The following is a 21,374-nucleotide window of genomic DNA, read 5'->3' as shown; positions in this document are numbered from 1 at the left end:
GTATTTTAAAGGGATTTCAAATACAATTTGGCTAATATCTGATGGCAGTAGGTGTAGCAGTGTTCCAAAAGGGAGGCTGGGTGTTGGTTCTGGAATTCTGTCGACTAAATGATACTCCATATAAATACATATAAAGTTAATTATAGCAAATTATATGCAATCATTAATAACATCTTCCATCAACAACACTGCCATATCAAGCGTCTGTAATACATTTTGAACCCATATATAACTGGCAAGATATAGTGAACAATTTAGCCAAAACAATATTTCTTAACAGTTTGTTTTTACCATTTTAATTTAGAAAGTTCATAACATATTACCTATGTAGCAAGATTTTCAGTCAGGTGCATCACCCAACAGTAAGGTGTAAAAACACATTTCAAAAAAATGTAAATAATCCAAAAAGTGTTTCCCCATTTTTCATTCCAGTTACAGTATCAATGGTCAGAGCAGATACACTCTGTGGAAAAGTAAAGTTGTTAACTTAGATGTGAGGCTTTACTTTTGTGAATGTTTGTGTTTGGACTTGAGAATCCCCAGAATGGCATAGAACACCAACAAATGTGTATACGTTTGGTGCATCCAATAAAAGATCATAATTTGATCCATCAGATTTATTTTGTGGGCTCAAAACCAGAAAAACATATGGGGACAAAAGAAACATGACAATTGGCAAATATGTAATTTCCTTTCCTAATTATAAATGTTCTGTTATTTGGGGTGTTGGTATGAGTTTGTGTGTTTCCCAAAGACATGTAGAATCTACTCTGCAGCCTCAGTCTCCTCAGTTGGCTGCCCAGTAGCTGTCTCAACTGTCTTGGAGGCCTGGAGGAGATAGAGGAGGAAGTAGATGAGAACATGCAGAACAACAAATAATAATAATTTTTATAGTAATAGCGTAGATAATAAAAGTATTCAGGAAAAACAAAACTAACCTTCTTTTTCTTCTTCTTCTGTGTTTTGCGACTTGCTGAGCTCTGTAGTAGAGTCTAGAGAGCAAAAAAAAACTTGTCATGTCTCAAGGTACAAGTCATGGAGTAAAATTTGTGTTATTTATGTAGCGCAACAGTTTATTTGATCAAATGGATTACGCCCCTTGTGCATTCCAGCAGTCCTCAATGTTGAATGTGTGTAGGCAGGCAGTCTTACCATGAGTTCAGCATCCTGCACCTCGTACTCTGACTTGTAGAGCTCAGGCTCAAAGGGTCCATTGGTGATTCTATGTGGGCCATTGGCCATCAGCAGCACTGTGAACTTAAACTGAGCCACACACTCTCCTGAGAGAGAAAGAACAAGACTGTCAGAACAAGATAGTGGGAAAGGCCATGCATCCAGACACTGTGCAGGAGGGGAGAGAGCATGAGATATACCTTCCTTGTCATTGAGCACGCTGAAAGGCTGTAGTAGCTCATGTTTGGCACACTCCACCACACCCAGACGGGCCTTAGCTTCATCCTCAAATGCCCTGAGGTCAGGAGAACAGGAGAGCTTAAACATGAAACTTTCAGACAAAAAAAAAAATCATTTGCATGGTGTCTGACTGCAAAGGCGAAAACAGAGTGATGTCATACTATACCTTAGGGTGAAAGGCATGGTGTCAAAACGTCGTTCCACTTCACTAAAGAACATGCGGGAGGTCTTCATCTTCAGTCCATACTGCTTGCTGGGGTCCCTCTTATATATAGTTGTCCTCTGTCCTCCATCCCTGGCCTGGAAAGATAAGGGGGGGGGGGGAAGTAAGATTTTCTAGTAGAAATACATTTTCTTAAAAAAACTTTTCTGGTCAGGAATTTCTAAGAAAAGAAGGTAACCTGATCTTAACACTCACTTTTCCTTCTCCAGTACTGATCAGCACATCAACAGCATATACCTCATGCACCTCAAACTCTGCCTTCTCGTGGTCCTTTCTGTCAATAGACGGTAATTGATAGTCATTGACACCAAGATGTTAAAGATAAAAACCTATTCTTCTAAACTAGTCAGCCTATGGTCTACATAAAAAGTAACACCTTACCTTTGCTGGTCTGTGGGGTTCTGAATTATAGTTTTCTCTCCATCGATGACATGTTGTTTTAGCTGGTGAGACAGCATACCTTCCAACAGAAATGTAAGATAAATCATAATTTGAAAACTAAAATTGCTTGGACTCAAAGGAAAGTTTGACTCAATTTCCTCTATCTAGCAACCAACTTTCTATTACAACTTCTGAGTCTCACCCTCAATTGGTGAACATTTGAATGACTGGGCAATCTTGTTCCAAGCCTCTGTCACCTGAGAGTTCTGAGAAAACGATAAGAATAAAACTGACAATGAATGAAAACCAAGCGTATTCATCAACCAAACTTGAGGAACTGGAATTTACTCAGTTGTGTGTACAGTTTTGGTTAGATGTGAAACACTACTGAAAGGGGGATGCTACCTGGTTGCCAGGTTTGACCAGGCGCAGAGCAGCTTCCGCACAAAGGTGAGCTGCTTTGATCACATCTGCTTTACGGCCTGTAACTGGAGTCTCCTAAAGTGGAGAAAAGGGGGGGGGGGGGGGGACAGAGGATAGGCCAGGAAGACTTGTTACACACAGAGGGACTTCAAAAGGACAATTTCTACAGAAAATATGTTTTCCCTCCCAAGAACGTACCTTAGTGGCTCCAATAACAAAGCTATGAGCAACATTGGCAATGAAGCCGTCAATATGGACGCCAAGGTCACTAAAAAAGAAGAAGAAACAGGTAGACACAGAAACTTGATATTTGGGATGAATAAAAGCTAAAGTGGGTAACACTTTCTCAGCCCATCACAGTTGGGAACAGCTTTGTGCTTAAGGACAATATTGGTTCATTGATTTTATAAATATCAATCGCATTAAACATACAAAAGGTCATCTGCATACAGGTCTAGACAGAAAAAGCATTTACCTAGTAGTAGGAACATGCTAAAGGGATATACCAAAGGCTGAAAGTTGTTGATGAGTCATGATAACCTACACATACTAGCGGGCACTCATTAAGGAATTCTCTTGGCAGTACCACAGATAATTTCACTACTGTTCAGAGGTAGAACTTATATAACAATATATAACTTTAGACATTACATTTATTTGAAGACATGACTGGGATGGTCAACATAGAGACAAAGACACAATGGCAATCCAACAAGTAAGATGAAACAGCTATCTATCTACATTAATGTTATGTTCAGAGGCTATAGTGAAACCATCATTACAATTATACCAAGTCAATAGGACTGATACAAGTAGACTTGGAATGCAAATACATTTTAACATGTCAAACCTTAATTGTCGTTTGCCACGCTTTAATCATCAGGAAGAAAACCCTTCAGACCCCTAATAACGCCACACGAGAGAGACGAGCAAGACACATAACACACACTTGGGACACTGGAGACACAAAGGACATAGGGGGAGGAATGTTACTATGGATGGAGGTGCCTACATTTTTACCAGATCCCCATCTTTAAGTGTGTAGTCAGGATCACTCTTCAGGGGAGAGAAGTGGCAAACACAGTTATTGACTGAGACGCTGGTGGGGAAGGCAATGCCTGGAAGAGGGAAGAAAGAACCACCAAATCTTCATTTGGAAATCAGCCACTTCGTGTGCATGTGTGTGTGAGAGAGATCTACCAACATTTCCTACTAGTACTTTCAGACACCTAAGCAAAGTTCATGCCCCCTCTGAATGTGTGACAATTCTACATCCAGATGATAACTGAACTCGTTCATGAGTGAAGCTCTGATGTGACCTACAAGAGTCCTTGCAAACAGTCTTATCTCTCTCTCTCTCATGTTATGAGCCCCATGTACTTCTCTCCTTGTCCTGGCCCATGCCCCTCACCTTTCTTTATGTCTTTCTCCTTCTTGAAGACCTTCCCAGTCTCTGCCATGATATGGGCATCCCCTTTCACACACAGGCTGAGGACCGACACCCCTGCTGTGGCTGCCTCCATCACCATTCGTAGGGCCTCTGGGGTAATTGTGAGATAAAACAATAAGAAAAGAGAAAATATCATATTTCATCCACAATAATGACTGGCCCGCAGGTAGGTTTACGTCTATGTTTATGGTAATGTCGGCATGTATAAAACATGATGGACCTACCTTTGAAAGTTACTACATGCTTATTTAGCTCTAGTTAACTGCAAGTTAAGACAACGTTGGAATGTGTAAAGATGTGTTCTGTCCATTTTGTCTTTATTTGTCATTGTCAACTATTACTGAAGTAATACCTTTAGTTTGCAAGCTTAATTGCCACAGACCCGAGTCCTGTGTTTTTATAAGGCAATGTCATTGGATTAACTTATTTTTTTCGCGGTTTCCGCAGCGGGTCTATTAATTGTTATAGTTCAGGAAAAGTTTGAATGAAAACAAAAAACGTTGCAAGTCGCTCCTTGAAGTTAAGCGGTTGTAAGTTAGCGTAAGCTTCAGTGGAAGGAAGACTTGGTGCTAGTCTTGGTGTTACCAGCTCATTTTATCAGAGGAAGTATGCTACCTAGCTAGCCAGCTACCTAGCTAACTAGCTGGCTAGCTAACAGCTCAGGGCCACATACAGCGGGAATAGCTACTGATACTACCGGAATAGTAGAGTACAAGCTTACTATGAACTGGATCAAATTAGAGGACTGCTACATTGTCAGATGCCAAGTGTTAAGTGGGCTTCATTTGTTTTTGATTTTTTATCAATTTCCATTTACTCTTAGCACGTTACTGAATGGAGACTGGCATGTCAAAGCAAAGCACATGGCTGCTCGATTGAGGTGACAGATAACTTAGCTTAGCTAGCTAGCAATCTACCAGTTATCTAGCTAGCTAGCTAGCAAGCTAGCAAGCTAGCAAGCTAGCAAGCTAGCAAGCTAGCAAGCTAGCAAGCTAGCAAGCTAGCAAGCTAGCAAGCAAGAAAGCTAGCAAGCTAGCAAGCAAGCAAGCTAACTACAAGCTGGTGGTGGTGCACGGCGCGACAGGCCAAGCATGTCACCTCATTCTTGTCACACACATTGCTGCGATAACTTACGGTTGGCGATGTCACCTCCCATTTTGTACTTGGTGACTACCAAATCCTCGGCGATAGTTTGCTCTTGTTCGTCATCAGACATTTTAACGGCGGATTTCTTTACAACTCAATGTGTTAAGTAACCCAACAGACACACTCCCAAGCTCCTAACTGTCCGATCTCTGGTCGTCAGGTCTAAACCCACTAAGCCAGCCCCTTCTCCGCACATCCACCCACTTCAATGCTACGTAAAAATTGCGTCACAAAATTACAAACCGCCAAAATGCAGTTGCGCTAGTGAATCTGTAATAGTTTCATTCTTAAACATTTCCTTTAAGTTTGTCCTCACATAGTCGCACAAATAAGATTTGTGTATACACCAAACGTTCGTATAGACCGTTTTATGACCGACAGAGACAGAATGGATACATGTACTTATGTGCTTCGAGATTAGTCCACCCATACCTAGACTATTCAAATACTAGCCAGCTAAAAGCTTATCTAATAGCGGCCTACTCTTTCCAGCATGTAAATGCTGAGGATATGATCAAACGCTCGATTTCAAACATATTGAAATACCTTTATTTTTTTCTGAAACAAAAACAATATAATGTAAGATGAATGATTCTGTAAATCATGAATAAAATGTATGAAAAAAGACAGTTGTTCAAAGAAATTTTGTTCTTACATAATGCACTACAAATACAACAAAGCTTGTTATCTGGCCATTTATAGTAGTAGGCTACTCTGCACTCAGTCCCTTTATTGGTTGTACAGTTTTAATACCAGAGTTGGCACAAAAAACACACAATGGAAATGTAAACTTGTAACAGACACATAATTTATATAAAAAAAGTGACACACAGATGCAACATTACTTTCATTCACTATATTTGGATGGCTTGCATTTGTCTTGTTCCTTCATTATTTTCATGGAAATGCCACAGCTTCAGACACACTTCTTATCTCTTACTCTAGCCTCACGTGCGCAATGCATTGGGCTTTAAGAACAATCTGCTGTGCCAGTAGTCTGGATTGTCAAAAGACTGATCTCCACTACCAGGCTCCCCAACCCCGGCACGCACTTTCACGTAGGTCCCAACCCCAGTGTGCTGAGTCCCCTGCCCACCGAAGGCACCCTCATCTTCTCCCTGCATGTTTTGGTACTCGACTGAGTTCCCAGCTCCAAGGACCGCCATAGAGTCCATCTCCTCGTACGCATAATCTTCCTCCTCATCTTCTCCTTGCAGCCTCAATCCATCCCTGCCACAAAGAGCTTGATGCAGTCTGGGCTGGCTGTTAGTGTACTGATAGTCATTCTCAACATATTCATTTTCTATAACCTCTTTCTTAACTTTACGTCTAACTTTCAGACGCTCTTCTGCTGTTTCACTGGGTTGAGGGACATCTGGACTTGGGAGGTCGTTGGTTTCTGTTTCAACACTTCTAATGTCCATGTACTCATATTCAACCTCACCAGAACCCTGCTCTTCGATGTTGTCTGAATCACAACTGTCTTCTGTACTCTGGTTGTCATCATTTTTGGTTTTGCCATCACCGGCATGAGAACCAGATGTACGGTTCCCTGTGCACTCTTTGCCTCGTGGTGTTAATGAAGAGCCTGGTCTCTTATTCATCTTTAACCACTGTGAGCCATCTTTAGGGTGACTAGGATGTTGTCTGGTTGAGAGAGATATCATGCATGCCTGTTTGTTCATATACTCATATTCTTCACTGGCACTGTCTGGGTCCTCTAATAGTCCTAATGAGCGCTGGGGTAACCTGGACAATGTTCTCTCGTGAGGCAGGGTGACTTGAGAGGTGGAGAGTAGTAGGCTTTCTGGAATAATAATTACAGAGATTTGGAGGAGTTATATGACAAGGAACATTATATTTTTTCATATACTTGCCATCTACACCCATATTATATTGGTGTACTTGTAAGCAAGTTAGTTACACTGGCTCAAAATAATTGAGACATACTGTATATATATATATATAAATATATATTTGTATTATTATTTACAATACATACATTATACACCCATTTATTTTTAGGAAAACCATATGTAGGCTCTGTAAGTACCTCTCTCGGGGCTGTCTCCTAGACCAGGGAGCACATATCCATTGTGGTCCTCCTCCCCCTCTGTATCTGGGGAGAAGGTCTCTGGCGGCCCCCCTGACATGCTGTCTCTCTGAGACATGTAGGCACTGTCTTCTCGATGTCGCTTCCTCCTGAGGCTGCCAGCTAATGAGACGTCCTCGCTCATCTCTAGCTCCACCACGGTGCCCCGGCCCTCAGAGCTCTCAGACACGGTGCGAGCAGAGTTAAGGCGAGAACGCGATGGCCACATGTACTGTATACAAGAATAGAAAAGATACTTATGTGTATGTAATGCTAGACATTTGACAGTAATTCATCAATAGGATATAGGGTGGATAACAGATAAAGATGAAAGACCAACCTGTCCTGGATTTTCAACACCTGGGGTCATGGGCAGGTACCCTGCCATGCTGGAAATCCCCTTAAGAATAAAACAGAATGGGATGGATTAGGTACATGAATATCTGGTAATCTGTCTATAACATACCCCATATGTATACATATTGTATAGATAGAATGTGATGAAGTGATATAATGGCCCTTCACCCACCCTGTGGCTATCCATTCTCGAGAGGCGAGGGAGACTCTTGGACTGTGACATGTAGTGAGGAGGCGTGGCCATGCCAGATTCCAGCCCCTCCTCATCCAAGCCTTGTAGCTCTCCATGTAGGTCGCCCAGCTCTGGTCCCCGCTGCTGTGCCTCATCCAGACCTGAGTCTGACAAGCTGCAGTCCCCCTGGTGGTGATAAATAGCAACCATAAATGGCTCATATAGAATTAACACATCCATTACCAGGTAAATGAGACAATCCCCAATTTTGTTTTATTTTTCAAACCTACCTTGATTACCAGGTAACGGGGTGGGTCTCTTGCCATTCTGGTGAATTCATTGGCCAACTCCTTAAAGGTTGGACGGACATTCTCATCAATCATCCAACCTAAGAAAGAGAAAAAGAGACCAAGGACAATGTGAGAATGTATAAATACCAGTTATTGAACGTGAATATGAGTGTAGATATATTGTATCGTTCTCGAAGATGGTAGTCCCAGATGCTAGTCTGAGTGCAGGACAGAGGAATTGAGGATGAGGGAGTATGGGTCCTCACACTTGACCATGACCATATAGACGTCTATGGTGCAGATTTGGGGCTGGGACAGACGTTCGCCCTTCTCCAGCAGATCTGGTACTTCCTGTGGACGCATTGTCGTGTAGGGCTCAGCCCCATAAGACATAATCTCCCACACGGTCACACCTGCAAGGAAGAAATGTTGACATGAAGTGTGTTCTTTTTAAGTTGCAATCATGATAGCTCAACTGTCATGCATTTAGGCTCACCATAGCTCCAGACATCACTCTGATGTGTGTATCTACGGAATAAGATGCTTTCCAGAGCCATCCACTTGATAGGTGCCTGTGGTCAGAGAAGAGACTATGTAAGTATGCTCTCTTTCAGAGAAGACAGAAAAGTCCATGTTTTTGTTGTTGTTTAAAAGGGGGGGTATTTTGAACCACTGACGAGCACCACTCACAACATATTAAGTAACTGATAACGTTACTGATAGGACAATAAGGTTTTCCTTGTGGACGGTACCCCTCAGGACCAGAATCATCAAAGGTGTCGTTTGAGCACGGCTAATATCAATGAGGACTCTCTGGTGACAGTGTGTTTGCCTACAGGGAGTAGCCATTTCAATACAAACCTTGGACTCATTGTAAAAGTACTTCTTGTCGTCAGGGTAGAGCAAGTCTGCGATGCCATAATCAGAGATCTGGACGATAAAGTCATTCTTCAGAAGCACGTTCCTGGCTGCCAGGTTCCTATGGACCATCCTGTGTTCTTCCAGGTAATACATACCCTGTAGGAGGAGAGATAGATGACACGTCACAAATACCATTCATATACACACATTAATTCAACGACACACACAGAAGATGTCTCACCTTGGCAATCTGCACACACCAATTGAGTAATCTCTGAGGGTTAAGGCTGTCTTTTTGATGCCTGATGTGCTCCAATAAGGATCCCTGTGTGCTGAGCTGGGTGACAAGCTGCATACCGGCACCTGGACAGATGCCCAGGAGCCGGACCACATGAGCATGGTCTAGACTGCCCATTGCCAACATATGCTGCAGGTGTTACAAGGGATCATCAGTAAACACATTTACTGATGTGTGTACACAATATGTGTGACAATATATCTGGTACAATGTATTGGTTCTCTCACATCAGTGATTTCATGGAAGACCTGTCGCCCCGTGCGATCATGAATAGTCTTGATGGCAACTGGGAGCTTCACTGAGTCTCCCTCTGGCATCCATACCCCCTAAGAGAGGTGGAGAAACCGACCGAAAAGAGGAGAGAGGGATAAGCACACTCTGTAGTGACAAAGGAGTAAGCCAAAGCTCTCATACCTCTACATTCAACACTGGAGATTAATAGTAGTGAGGATATTGAATAGGTTTGCATAAAAAATCGGGGGACAGATCACTAACATAGTCCCAGTTTGGTTATGTCATACCTTGTGGACAGAGCCAAACACTCCGGTTCCCAGAAGTTTGATTTTACGGAGCTCTGTGATCTTCAGAATACGAGCATGAACTTTGACTCCTTTATCACTGGGATCCAACGGCTCGAAACTCTGAACACACACACACACAGACAACATGTTAGCGCATGTGCACTGTTACAGTACTGATTCAGAAGCTCACACCCACTCTTCTCTCTGACTCACCTCTCCACTTGCCATGTATCTCCTCATAGCCCTCTTGCGGCGGATAGCAAGGCTGCGGCGGTACAGAACACTCATGATGAAGATTGAGGTGCCAACAAAGCATGCTAATATCACCCCCAAAACAATGCCTGTCGTGGCTTGGCTGGATGGAGACACAGTGGGAGAAATGTCAGTCTATGAGTTTTTAACATGAAAGGTTTTGGTTCCTGGGTTCTCCTTTTATTACAAAGGAAGATTTATTGATAATCTTGCACAAACCCTCACCTAGAGGTAGATCTGTCAGACTCCAGACAATCCTCAATGCCTGGGCCTAAGCACCTAGATGTACAGAGCGCAGAGTAGTTTAACACACACAGTCAGAAAGACAAACACACACACAAGCATAATGACATCATCTCTCACCCCTGGGTACAGTTGAGGTGGCAGGGTTCACATTGGTGTTGATAGTTTGGGTATTTAAAGATGAGCCCCTTCTCTGACATCACCCCCTCAGGACACGAGGACACGCAGTGAGGACCGTCCTTCAGACTGGCACACTCAACACACTCATCTGCACCCTGAAGAAAGACGGGGGAGAAAAAAAACATACAGTAATGCACAGAATGTCTACAACATATTTTAAACACTAGGTGGCAGTAGTGTACAAAGATCCTAATGGACGGAAGTCGTGGAAGTGTGACTAGTCTTATAACAAGGGCATAGGTTTGTTTTCAAATGTGGGTGGGACAGCTTTTTTTATAACTGCGGAACAGTGTCAAATACTATTTTCTTCATAAAAAGTACGCGGCAGATTTGCCATTTTCAAAAAGTATTTCCATAACATGTTTAATGAAACCTATGCCCTTGTCTTGTAGACATGTTGAGAAGACAGGTTGGTGGTGGAGGACATACCGGGCCTGTACAGGTGGGTTGTCCTGTCTGGACCTTGCACTCAGAGTGACAGGACATGCACTCGTCATCTTGACTAGCAAACTCACGTCCATCTCTGGGAAGATGGAGAAGGGTTACAGCACAAAAACAAAAACACATACTGACACATTTAATGTATATATCATGTACTTTCTGCCTGAAGAAGAGAACACTACTGACCCTGATAGAAATTTGCACATTGGGACGCATGTGCCTCCTCGGCTGTATTTCTGACAGGAGAGACACTGGTTGGGTCCAGGACCCCAACATCCCTCAGAAGAACACAAGGTGTCACACACGTGGCCCTCTGCGACTACACACATGGAATACATCAAACATTATGACAGGCTGTGAACATTATGTCAACATTGAATGTATCAATAAAACAATTATACATACTGCATGACACATTTCATAGGTTTTATACATGACACACACACACACACACACTGTCCCCCCCCCCCCCTTCATTACCACAGCGGTTCAGTGATTGGTTTTCCTTGATGTCGATGGTCTTGTGGGGGCGCTGGGGCAGAGAGCTGAAGAGGCGTGTCCAGTTGACTGTGTCATGGTAACACAGCTGACTGTTTCCTGTGATGTAGACACCGCCGTCGTTGATCTTGCGCAACGAGCGCAGCCCCAGTGAGGTCAGGGTAGGGATCTTCATCACCAGCAGTGAGTAACCCCTGAGCACGAAGAGGAGTAGGGTAGGGGTTAACATGGCAACGTGACGGCAGGAATAAAGAGGGGCCAGAGGGTTCAGGAAACAGCCAAATCAAACAGAGTTCAAAGGATTCAGACACGCACAATTATGATGGAAAAGAAGACAATTGACAGAATCCGTCACCAAAATGAAATCATTGGATTTGTTCATTCATAATGTGATGATAGTGTAAACATAGTCCAGGTGCTCCACAACCATCCCATACTCCCTCAATGGCCTATATAGTGACAATGTTAAGAGCAATAGACATATAAAAAGATTTTTTTTTTCTTTTCAGTAATGTGTTGAACACAGTAAAAGGTCAGCAAAGTGTTATGTGTTGTGTGTGTTTTGTTTTTTTTGTTGAAAACTATAAAAGACAATAATTATTTGATCCCCCAAAAAAGTAAAAGGTCAACAATAGATTGTTTTGGTTAAAAGGTAGTCTGATTATCAATAAGAGGAACCAGGAAGCCAAGTGCAACACATTACACACTACTGTACCTTTTAGAGCTCACACCGCTAATGTAGCCAACAGGAGGAAGACAGAGTGAGCCATGAGAGGGGGAACAGGAAAGGTGATACAACATGACAATAAGACACAGGACATGCATGTCAAGGACATGTGATATGTATGGAGTGATACAACATGACAATAAGACACAGGACATGCATGTCAAGGACATGTGATATGTATGGAGTGATACAACATGACAATAAGACACAGGACATGCATGTCAAGGACATGTGATATGTATGGAGTGATACAACATGACAATAAGACACAGGACATGCATGTCAAGGACATGTGATATGTATGGAGTGATACAACATGACAATAAGACACAGGACATGCATGTCAAGGACATGTGATATGTATGGAGTGATACAACATGACAATAAGACACAGGACATGCATGTCAAGGACATGTGATATGTATGGAGTGATACAACATGACAATACGACACAGGACATGCATGTCAAGGTTTAGTCTACACAGCAACGCAAAATAAAAAGGCTAAGTTAGTTTGGTCCAGGTGACATTGTGCAATAGGAAAAACTTCAGTTGTAAATAATAAGGATAAAAGTGATTAAATGATTGGTTACTTGTAGAGCTTTCTTCCTTGTATGGTTTCCAGGTTGGAGAACACTGACAGATCAGACATACTTTCAGGCCATGATTGAATACTCAAAATATCTGGGAATTGGAGATGTGATATAAGATTAAAAGAAGTGCATAAACATCTTGGAACTTACTGGAATTAAGACTTTCCAACGAGCCACACATGCATACAGCGTCACACATACCTTTGATCTCTCTCACTGTTTTAAAGACTTTCAGTTTCTCTGGATCCAGAGCTGAGATGTTGTTGTAAGCATCACTTTACCCCAAAAAAAGACATTTTGGACAGGGAGTAAGATTTGAGCGACAAGAAGATGGTAATATAGTACCTTTGGAGGGAGCCAATTTACAACTTTGATTCTGTCACTACAGTTTCTTACCCTTTGATTCCGGTAACCAGGAAATGTAGGCTACCCTGAATCTCGGTGCAGTTAATGAAGCTGTCAATATTCAGAGAGTCCACTGTCTCTCTGTTGGTTGTGCCTGTACCACGACAAGCTAAAGGAAAAGTGGAAAGGGCAGGGGGAGGAGAGGAAAGAACAATATATCTGTCAATAGGATTGCTATTGGGGCCAATGAGTGAGGAATTGTTACGAGTATGTGTAAGATACCTTTAGGACAGAGGCCTCCACAAGGCTCACATCTCTTCACTCCTTTCTTCTCCACCTCCTTCTTATTAAGGGGGCAGCTGCTGACACAGGAGCTCCCATCTACCACAAAGTTGGCTGTAAGGAAAACAGAGGAGTGAAAAGAATAAGAACCCTTAAATAACAAATTAAAGCTACAGTGAAATAGAGAACAAAACAGGCTTATAAACTTGAGGTTTGAGATACGAGTTGTGATGGTGTGTAGTGGGTGAAGTAGTCTGTCTGAGAACTTACGGGGACACTGGGCCACACATATGGAGCCGTATTGATACTTGGCACTAGGGTTGTCCTCCACTTTAAAGGTGTGCTTGTTATAGATAAGGGTCTGGGGACACTGGGGTACACAGGAACCGGAGTTGTTGAAGTTTCTACAAGCCTGATGGGAACATAATTAACATTTACATGTATTCATTTAGCAGACACTATTATCCAAAGCGACTTCCAAGAGAGAGCTTTACAAAAGTGCATAGTTCACTGATCATAACAACGAGATAACATAACAAAACATTGCGGGTAGCCAAAACATGAAGCATACACTGTGAATTGTATTGATAACATACAGTAGCTCACATATTTAGATGTGTATGTGTTTGTGCGTGCGTGCGTGTATCTATTGTATAATGCACCATAGCAGACTTACAAAGCAGTCTGTATCCAGGGGCCCAGTGCATCCTCCTGCACACTCCATATGACAGCACTCACTGGGGCTTTTACCAAAACAGCGGCCGTTACATTGGGGGGCACACACTGTCTTGGTCACTGAAAAAAAAGATGCCAGTTAAAACAGTTGCATTTAAAACTCATGATAAAGTGCAAGTACAGTACTTTAACTCACATCAGGAAGGTGTTGTTGCATTATGAGAGACTTACATATTTGGCAGGTTTCATTGCTGGAACCCCAGCAATGGCCCCCACACTCCTCATCACAAGATGCTGAAATAGAAGACCAAGTTTGACATAATTTTTACAAATTAAACTAGTCTCCTTCACTAAAGTTTCAATAAAGGTAACAATTCTTCAAAAGAACCTTTACTGTAGATGTTCATAAAAGAAACATTGCTATTGAGTCCCAGATCTAGCCAGCATTAACTACTGTCCTCACCTATGGGTCCATTATCATTAATGATGACCTCTGAAGCTCCATCCTTCACAATGTCCAGCCAGTTCACCTGAGGGGAGTAGCTAAGGAATTTATTCTGGATGATCTGGACGCCTCCCTCCAGTATTTCTGTGGAGGTAACAAACACATACAATCACAACCACACACACTAACACATACACAGAAGACGTATGTATACTAGAGTTAAAAGTGGCAGGCAATGATAATAACTAAAACATGGCAGAACATGTGTATGGATAACAGATCAATATCTGGTGTGAAAAAAGGCCTTCAGTTTAAATTTGATCTGACAGTTGATACACGTTATGGAACATTGCAAGGACTTCCCATTAGGAATTTGCTCACACCTGACGCACTCGTATGTGCTCTTCTACAAACGAACAGCTTCTTAGAGGGTGTGTTGAGCTATGTGGGTGTGGGAGTGCCAACAGTTAACATCCAACTGGCCTGGCAGGCTCTCATTCTGTCCAGGCTCCCACACACAAGCACGTACTTACTATGACTAACATACTGCCAGTCAAGTCAGAGTGGGAGGCCTGAAGTAACATACTGTTTATCATGTCATAACAACAATTGCTTGTTGTTTTAATGTGTGTGTGCGTTTGTATGTGCCTTTAAAGTGTGTTTACCTGTGAGGTGCGTGAGCCCCAGTTCCTCCAGCCCCCACTGGCCATCCTTCTGGTAATTGACAAGGACTGCAAGGGCAAAGCGCTCCTCATACAGAGTGTTACCTCTGATGACTCTCAGCTGGTCCAGGGGCAGCCGTTTGAATTGGTTAATAGCTATCAGAATGTAGCCTGTCACTTCCCTGATAGACTGTGGGGGAGATGGTAGAAATAATTAAAAGTGAGTATATAGAGATATAGAAGAGTACACTAAGACAAGTCTGTTATTTTTGTATGTCAGCAGACTTAGAATTTTTTTTTATCATGTATCGAAAAGCTTGTTACCAGTATTGTGTATGATAAGCTAGCTACTCAGCCACAGTTGGTTAAAACCTTGGTTTAGTCATGGCAGTGCACTATGGCTATGCAACAATGTGGTGGGATGAGGGACTTCATTGTGTACACTAGACAATGACATCACTCTCTAGAAACAGTAATAACAGGCCTGTTTTGGTCCACCAACTTGGGCCTAAACAGTTGGTCTGAGAGAGGTTGGTACTGCATAGGTATCCATTACTGCACAGCTATTTCTCGTACACACGCAACTCACCTTCAGAAAGGAGATGTCTCTCCCGTGTTCCATCATGGTGATCTCCAGGTTGCCCATGACAATCTCGCAACCAGTGTACATCTCCTTCATTAGTTTGTATTGCATTTCAGAACTTCCTGTCACACTCAGGGCATTTTGGGTGCCAGTACATATCACCACTATGGAGAAAAAATACAGTTATTTTGTTATCAAATTAATCTATAATTCCAAGAACAATGTCAATGTTAAATTCCCTGTGGCATTTCTGTACACAACTAACATTGCTGACAGTTTTATTGATAATCGTTGTGTCTTGTTCTTAATTGCTTGGACTACCAGTCAGTACTGAGGCAAATTATGTGATTTATGTTATATCCAGTGAAAGAGTACAGGGCAGGCCTTTCTCTGCGGCGAACATACTAGGCCTTGTTTACAGACATTTACAGAGTTCAGTCATTCAATGTCACTTAAACAGAGACTGCTTTGCTATTCAAATCTCAACCAGATGTCAGCAGGGAGACAGAGGAAGAGAGAAAGAGAGAGAGATAGAGAGAGAGAGAGACAGGGGGGGGGAGGAGAGAGAGAGAGACGGAGAGGATGAGGGAGAATCTCTTTTATAATAAGTGTGTGTTTGTCACAAGGAACAGTCAGTTGGTCAGGAAAAAACAATCAGCGAAACCAGAGCAGGTGATTCTCCAGAGAGCCTGGCTGTGCATGATAACAGTTCAATGAGCAGGTTCAAATGCCATAAAGTCCAGATAGCAGCCACTTTATTGTATGTGTGAGGCAGGAGATAGGGTCACAGGTGTTGATAGCTCCACACTGAGGAATAGGAACATTGACATTGATCCAAACCCATATCTCAGGGCTTTGGCTACGTGTCGGAGCTCATGGTACATTCCTGAGCACTTGTTGGCTTCCACTGGCTTGCATGAGAAGATATTGGTGCTCTTATCCATGATTAAGCATTTTACAAAGCAATTGTGCTCTGAAGTGTACTGTACATTGACCAATACGTTTTTTATCACAGCCCCACCTAGGCTAAGTACTGGGCGCAGCCAGTTATCAGTGGAACGCTGGAGCTGTTGACAGTAAATGTCTTGAGGTGCCTCTTGAGAAATAGTTCTGGACATTTGTACCTGTATAAGGTATACTCCAATAGATGAAAATGTGTTGTAATCACAATGGTTGCACAGACAAGATCCAAGGCAATATTAAATTTTCAAAACATCCCCAAAGGAATGGGCACATTCTGCATTATGAAGAAGACACCCCAACCCCCCCACACACATATACACACACACATACACATACCCAACACACAGAGACACAGCGAAATACATAAGTAACATACAGCACTGCAGCTGCAGAAGTTAAGAATCTCAATAGGATGAGTGGGTTCCCCCTCTCAAAGAGGTACTTTCAGTGTTTGCAGATGGATAACACAGGGGGAGAGAAAGGGGTGGAGTTCATATAATGCACTCTCACATACAAAGTCACACACATACACACACACACAATGGCCCCATTTTGAAAAGGCGCTAAAACAAGTCTTGTAGTACATCAAGATTCCTGCCCAAGCCCGCCCTCTCTTCTTTTCTCTCTCATTTATTTCTCTCTCAAAATCTCAAACACATATTGTACACAGACTGACTTAAATTCTCAGACTTGTTTCATTCTCACTTGTTTAAATCTCTGATTTCTTTAAATCTGACTCATAATCACTCTTTGTTCTTTCTCCATCTGAGTGTCTCGTTATGAAGTCACAGCTTTAAATGCAATAGGGCGTAACCTAACACACATTAAAACATTAAGCAGTAGCCAGAGGACCAGGGTCAGGTTTAGCCTGTCATTTTATTCAGCTGTTTCCAAGGTTTCCAGATTCAAAAAGAGAAGGGAAAAGAAAAGAGAGAGTAAAAGAAAAAAAGAGGGAGGAGGACATAAACAAGTTCAATAAATCCATTGCAGTGGAGAGTGAGGTAGACTGAAACTTGGCACAGTACACCAAGAGATTACTGCATATCCTCTAACTCTCTTTCACACACACATAAACACAAACATCAACAAGCACACAGAGATATGCAGAGATATATGCACACCGACACTTCTGTATAACATCTATACATTACAACATCACATTTTTAAATCTTGTTGCACAGAAATGTTTGGATGTTTACAACGCTACAATACCTGATTCACCAACCGGAAAGACTATGTATTTCAACAGTAGGAAACAGGAGTTACACAAGAGTTGTAAAGTAGTAAAAAACAAATAGTAAACACCACAACATTGTCTCTGGAAATGACCGCTTTGTACATTAGTTCTATGTATAAGTGAAAAACAACTCAATCAAAGTCCTTCACGTTCAATCAACTACCAGATGTATAGGGACTAGTTTGAAGGATCCTCAAATCAGAGCATGCCTAAAGTCTGAATTATATTTGCTACGTAAGAAAATCTGGTTGAAAAGAAAATACCCTGTACAGTGAATATTTGAAATGAGAGAAAGAGAGAGCAAGAAAGAGTTTTAGAAGATATAACATTTTAAGGAGACGAGATATAGTGTAACTAAGCCAAGTGTGAGATAAGGTAAGCTTTTATGTCCTACCAATTGTCCTTATCTCTCAACCTCATGGTGTAATAACACTGGTCTTGCAATCTAGATACAACCAACCCTGTGCCCTGCCCCTAATTCTAAAAGGACTGCAAGGCCACCAACAGAGACTACATGAGTAAAGAGGGCAGGAGTAAAGAGTATTACTTATCAAATAAATTAGGTCAGAAACCCATCATTGTTATAAACTATAACACCTTGTGACAACTATTTATGAGCATGTTTTAGGTATCATTTTGTAAATACCTAAAACGTAAACGCTGAATTGTTCTGAACTAGGGAGCATTATAATTGTGCAGTATATGTGATGGATCAAAATCCCAAATCATTGTTCTGCTATGAGGTCATACGTTCAGGCGCTGAATCTATTTACCTCAGTGTATTTCCCTGAACTGATGCCAAGGGCACTGTCGCCTGAAGTCTGCCCCCTCCCTGACCTGTTTCTGACATTGTTTACCTGTAGTGAAGTGCACCACCTTATTTACCTACTGCCAGACAATGCAACTTTCATGGAGCCAAAGTTCAACTTGTATTCACCACCCAGACAGATTCCAAGCACAACATCTCAATCCCTCAACACACATAAATACACACACACTGATTTATTTGGGATTTGCTGCAGAGATTGCAACTGCCAATACTCTGAAGACCTGTTCAAGTACATTAAGAGAAAAAGGCACAAAAAACCCTAATACTATGTCTCAGCATGTTCTAGGAAGGAAATCCTTTTTTGTTTGCTAGTTATATAGCAGTGAGCATAGTTAGTGTGGACACAATAGAATCACAGACAATTGAGACAAACATAGCCAAGCAGCACGCAGAGTACTGAGAGAAGCAGTTGAGTCACAGAAAACAGGTTCTCCACCAATCAAACTGGTTCTGTCTCTAGGGTCTGAATGACAGCACCCCTGATTTCATTGTGAGACAGAATGTAAAAGCCTTTTGAAGTTGTTTTGCACTTCACAAAACACATGTGTGCCACTTGATTAACACATTAATTATTGTGTTATTATGAATTAAACAGTGACAGTAACCGTTTACAAATTTATTTGAACCCCAACTTCCATGCTCTCATTTATTTGGGGTTTAAATTCATTTTTCCATACTACTCTTCCAAATGGACTGTTACGTCTGAGTTTAGTTAAATCTGGATCCAGGGGGTAATTTATTTCTTTGATGTGACAATTTGGGGGGAAGTTTTATATATGTTTTATAGGATATTGCCAGGTTTCCCAGGTTGACTCATACATATTGCACAGTTTTCAGCATAAGTACACTGGGCATATACATTGAACTAAATCAATTATCTAAACACTTCTGGACCTACCTTCCTGGGTCTGAGCACCGGAAGACTGGAGAAACAATGGTAGCGCGACGCATAAGGTGAGCACCTGCCGGAGTACAAGCATCCTTAATCCAAACACTGGCCCTGTTTTCCAAACATAACGAACTGAAGAAAATATCGGAGGACCTTTTTCTTATTATTTGTTCAGTTAGTTCAGTTATTGAAATAAATCAATTCAACTATCACTAAGTATATGTCCTCGTATCTCAACACCAGAGGTGTTTCAACTATTCGCAACAAAAAAATCACGTTTTTGTTTTATCAACGTGCTGTCTCTGAGTGTAACGAGCCTATGCTTCTACGCAAATGTAAATGGTTACGAGGAGGCTTGTCACACGCTATGGAATCTCACAACTTCTTCGATGAGTAAAACCGTAGTCACTGATTGGCGAGATGTGTAACCAATCAGAGGCAGAAGCGACTCGTTTGAGTTGCATGAACTACTTACATTTAAAATAACAGATTTGATCAGATGGATGTAGATATTAAATAATAAGAGCAAGTTGATTTGTCAATTTGACAAATAACCATTCTGTAATATATCGTGTATGTAGACAACACTAAAATCATTAGTTCTTTGTAATGTTCATCTGAATAGCTTAATTACTGGATATTTGTTTTAACATGCTACAATCAATAAGCTGTATAACTGTCAAATAAACAGCTTCGACATGGTTTTGGCTTCCTAACTCCGTGCAGAGTCCTTGAGGATAAAGCTGTCGTACCACCATTGACAATCTGCTGGTTTGAGCCTACATAGCTGACAACCACCGCAGTTCACCATGAAGGGCCGTATTGTACCCCGGTATCAGCAAATGGTTTTAATCACTCTTTCTTTGAAGGGTGCTGGACCAGAGAAATCACAATGGCCACATTGTCCACTGGTCAATTTGACTTTTCAACCCCTACAAACGCGCGTACAGAGGGGGCAAACAAAAAAGCATTCTCTAATTTTCGTCACTGAAAACTACTCACATTTCATATAAAATATTTCATTGTTATATGTAATGATACTATAATGGATCATTATTTAATCCACGTCAAAATAAAACTCTTGTGATGAACAGAAGTGTAATAAGGTATTCTTAAACTATTCTTGATTCGTAAAAAATATATATGTTACAAAATTCACAATCCAAAGACAATCATATTTTGACACTTTATTTTCCTTGTTTACTTATAGGTATACAGTCAAGAAAAAGCAAGAAAGAGAAAATAACTGTGGTAGCGCATGAAAGCACGACAAGAAGTATGTTGTTTGAGTTGAGACTAATTTCTGGTTTGGCAAGACAAAGAACAACATCTCCCCTTGTTGTCTTGTACCTTGAGCTTATGCAAACAGTCTGTATGAGTGAGTAAGCCAACCAGAAGGTTCCCTTGGAACTTGCTCTTCCTGTACTTCCTGTCTGTGTATGTGTGTCTGTGTTTAAGTGTCTCTTTGTCAGTATGTGTGTGTAAACCTGTGTGAATGTGTGTGATAGAGGAACAAACAGGTGCTTATAAAACAGAGTAAAAGTTATTTCAGATTTGACAAACTGCTTGCCCTGCCTGACTGATTCACCAACACAAAATGCATTTCCTAGCAAAAACTAGCAAAAAACTAGCAAAAACGTGAACCTTGACACTGACTAATTCATAGCATTATAATATATATGATTAAACATCCTTTATATACCTTATATATATAATACAAATTACCAATACCAATAAAATATTATAACTAAAGGTTAAACAAGGAAGTATCTATGTATATCTCCTGGATCTGCTGAGATGGAGCACGTTTTGAGAAGGTGAAGACTGACCTCTTCTGGTCAGCTATAGTACCATCAGAACAGAAACACTCTGAGTATGTTTACACAGTTGATAAGAAACTAAAC

The 21,374-nt window shown here is 41.5% G+C and overlaps 2 protein-coding genes across 3 annotated transcripts; both read right to left on the bottom strand.

Annotated features, from left to right (window-relative positions):
- Positions 1 to 280: 280 nt before the first annotated feature.
- pa2g4a (proliferation-associated 2G4, a) lies at positions 281 to 5,231 on the bottom strand. The gene is made up of 13 exons (XM_084704335.1): positions 5,025 to 5,231; positions 3,852 to 3,980; positions 3,453 to 3,558; positions 2,639 to 2,708; positions 2,423 to 2,515; positions 2,220 to 2,283; positions 2,018 to 2,096; positions 1,832 to 1,910; positions 1,580 to 1,713; positions 1,374 to 1,468; positions 1,153 to 1,280; positions 939 to 992; positions 281 to 828 (listed from the first exon to the last, which is right to left on the bottom strand). The coding sequence occupies exons 1-13, from the start codon at positions 5,104 to 5,106 to the stop codon at positions 766 to 768; spliced, it is 1,176 nt and encodes a 391-aa protein (XP_084560461.1). The 5' UTR covers positions 5,107 to 5,231; the 3' UTR covers positions 281 to 765.
- Positions 5,232 to 5,825: 594 nt separating this feature from the next.
- On the bottom strand, positions 5,826 to 19,814 carry erbb3a (erb-b2 receptor tyrosine kinase 3a). 2 transcript variants are annotated; one of them, XM_084704333.1, is made up of 29 exons: positions 19,480 to 19,814; positions 15,559 to 15,716; positions 14,973 to 15,159; positions 14,326 to 14,451; positions 14,094 to 14,156; positions 13,864 to 13,982; positions 13,458 to 13,599; positions 13,188 to 13,301; positions 12,957 to 13,074; positions 12,762 to 12,835; positions 12,561 to 12,651; positions 11,957 to 11,974; positions 11,224 to 11,435; positions 10,930 to 11,062; positions 10,732 to 10,825; positions 10,243 to 10,397; positions 10,105 to 10,158; positions 9,841 to 9,982; positions 9,628 to 9,747; positions 9,334 to 9,432; positions 9,050 to 9,235; positions 8,809 to 8,964; positions 8,444 to 8,519; positions 8,214 to 8,360; positions 7,948 to 8,045; positions 7,658 to 7,843; positions 7,469 to 7,528; positions 7,090 to 7,360; positions 5,826 to 6,843 (listed from the first exon to the last, which is right to left on the bottom strand). In XM_084704333.1, exons 1-29 carry the CDS (start codon positions 19,559 to 19,561, stop codon positions 5,984 to 5,986), a joined length of 4,341 nt encoding a protein of 1,446 aa, XP_084560459.1. In that variant the 5' UTR covers positions 19,562 to 19,814; the 3' UTR covers positions 5,826 to 5,983. The 2 variants fall into 2 exon arrangements, with proteins under 2 accessions (XP_084560459.1, XP_084560460.1); XM_084704334.1 differs by lacking the exon at positions 11,957 to 11,974.
- Positions 19,815 to 21,374: the final 1,560 nt, after the last annotated feature.

Source organism: Hypomesus nipponensis, chromosome 9 (assembly GCF_054491055.1).
Source record: "Hypomesus nipponensis isolate SF chromosome 9, ASM5449105v1, whole genome shotgun sequence".
In the NCBI taxonomy this organism is placed as follows: domain Eukaryota; kingdom Metazoa; phylum Chordata; class Actinopteri; order Osmeriformes; family Osmeridae; genus Hypomesus; species Hypomesus nipponensis.
Note: the sequence above shows the minus strand (reverse complement) of the source record. Positions and strands in the feature narration are given on the sequence as shown.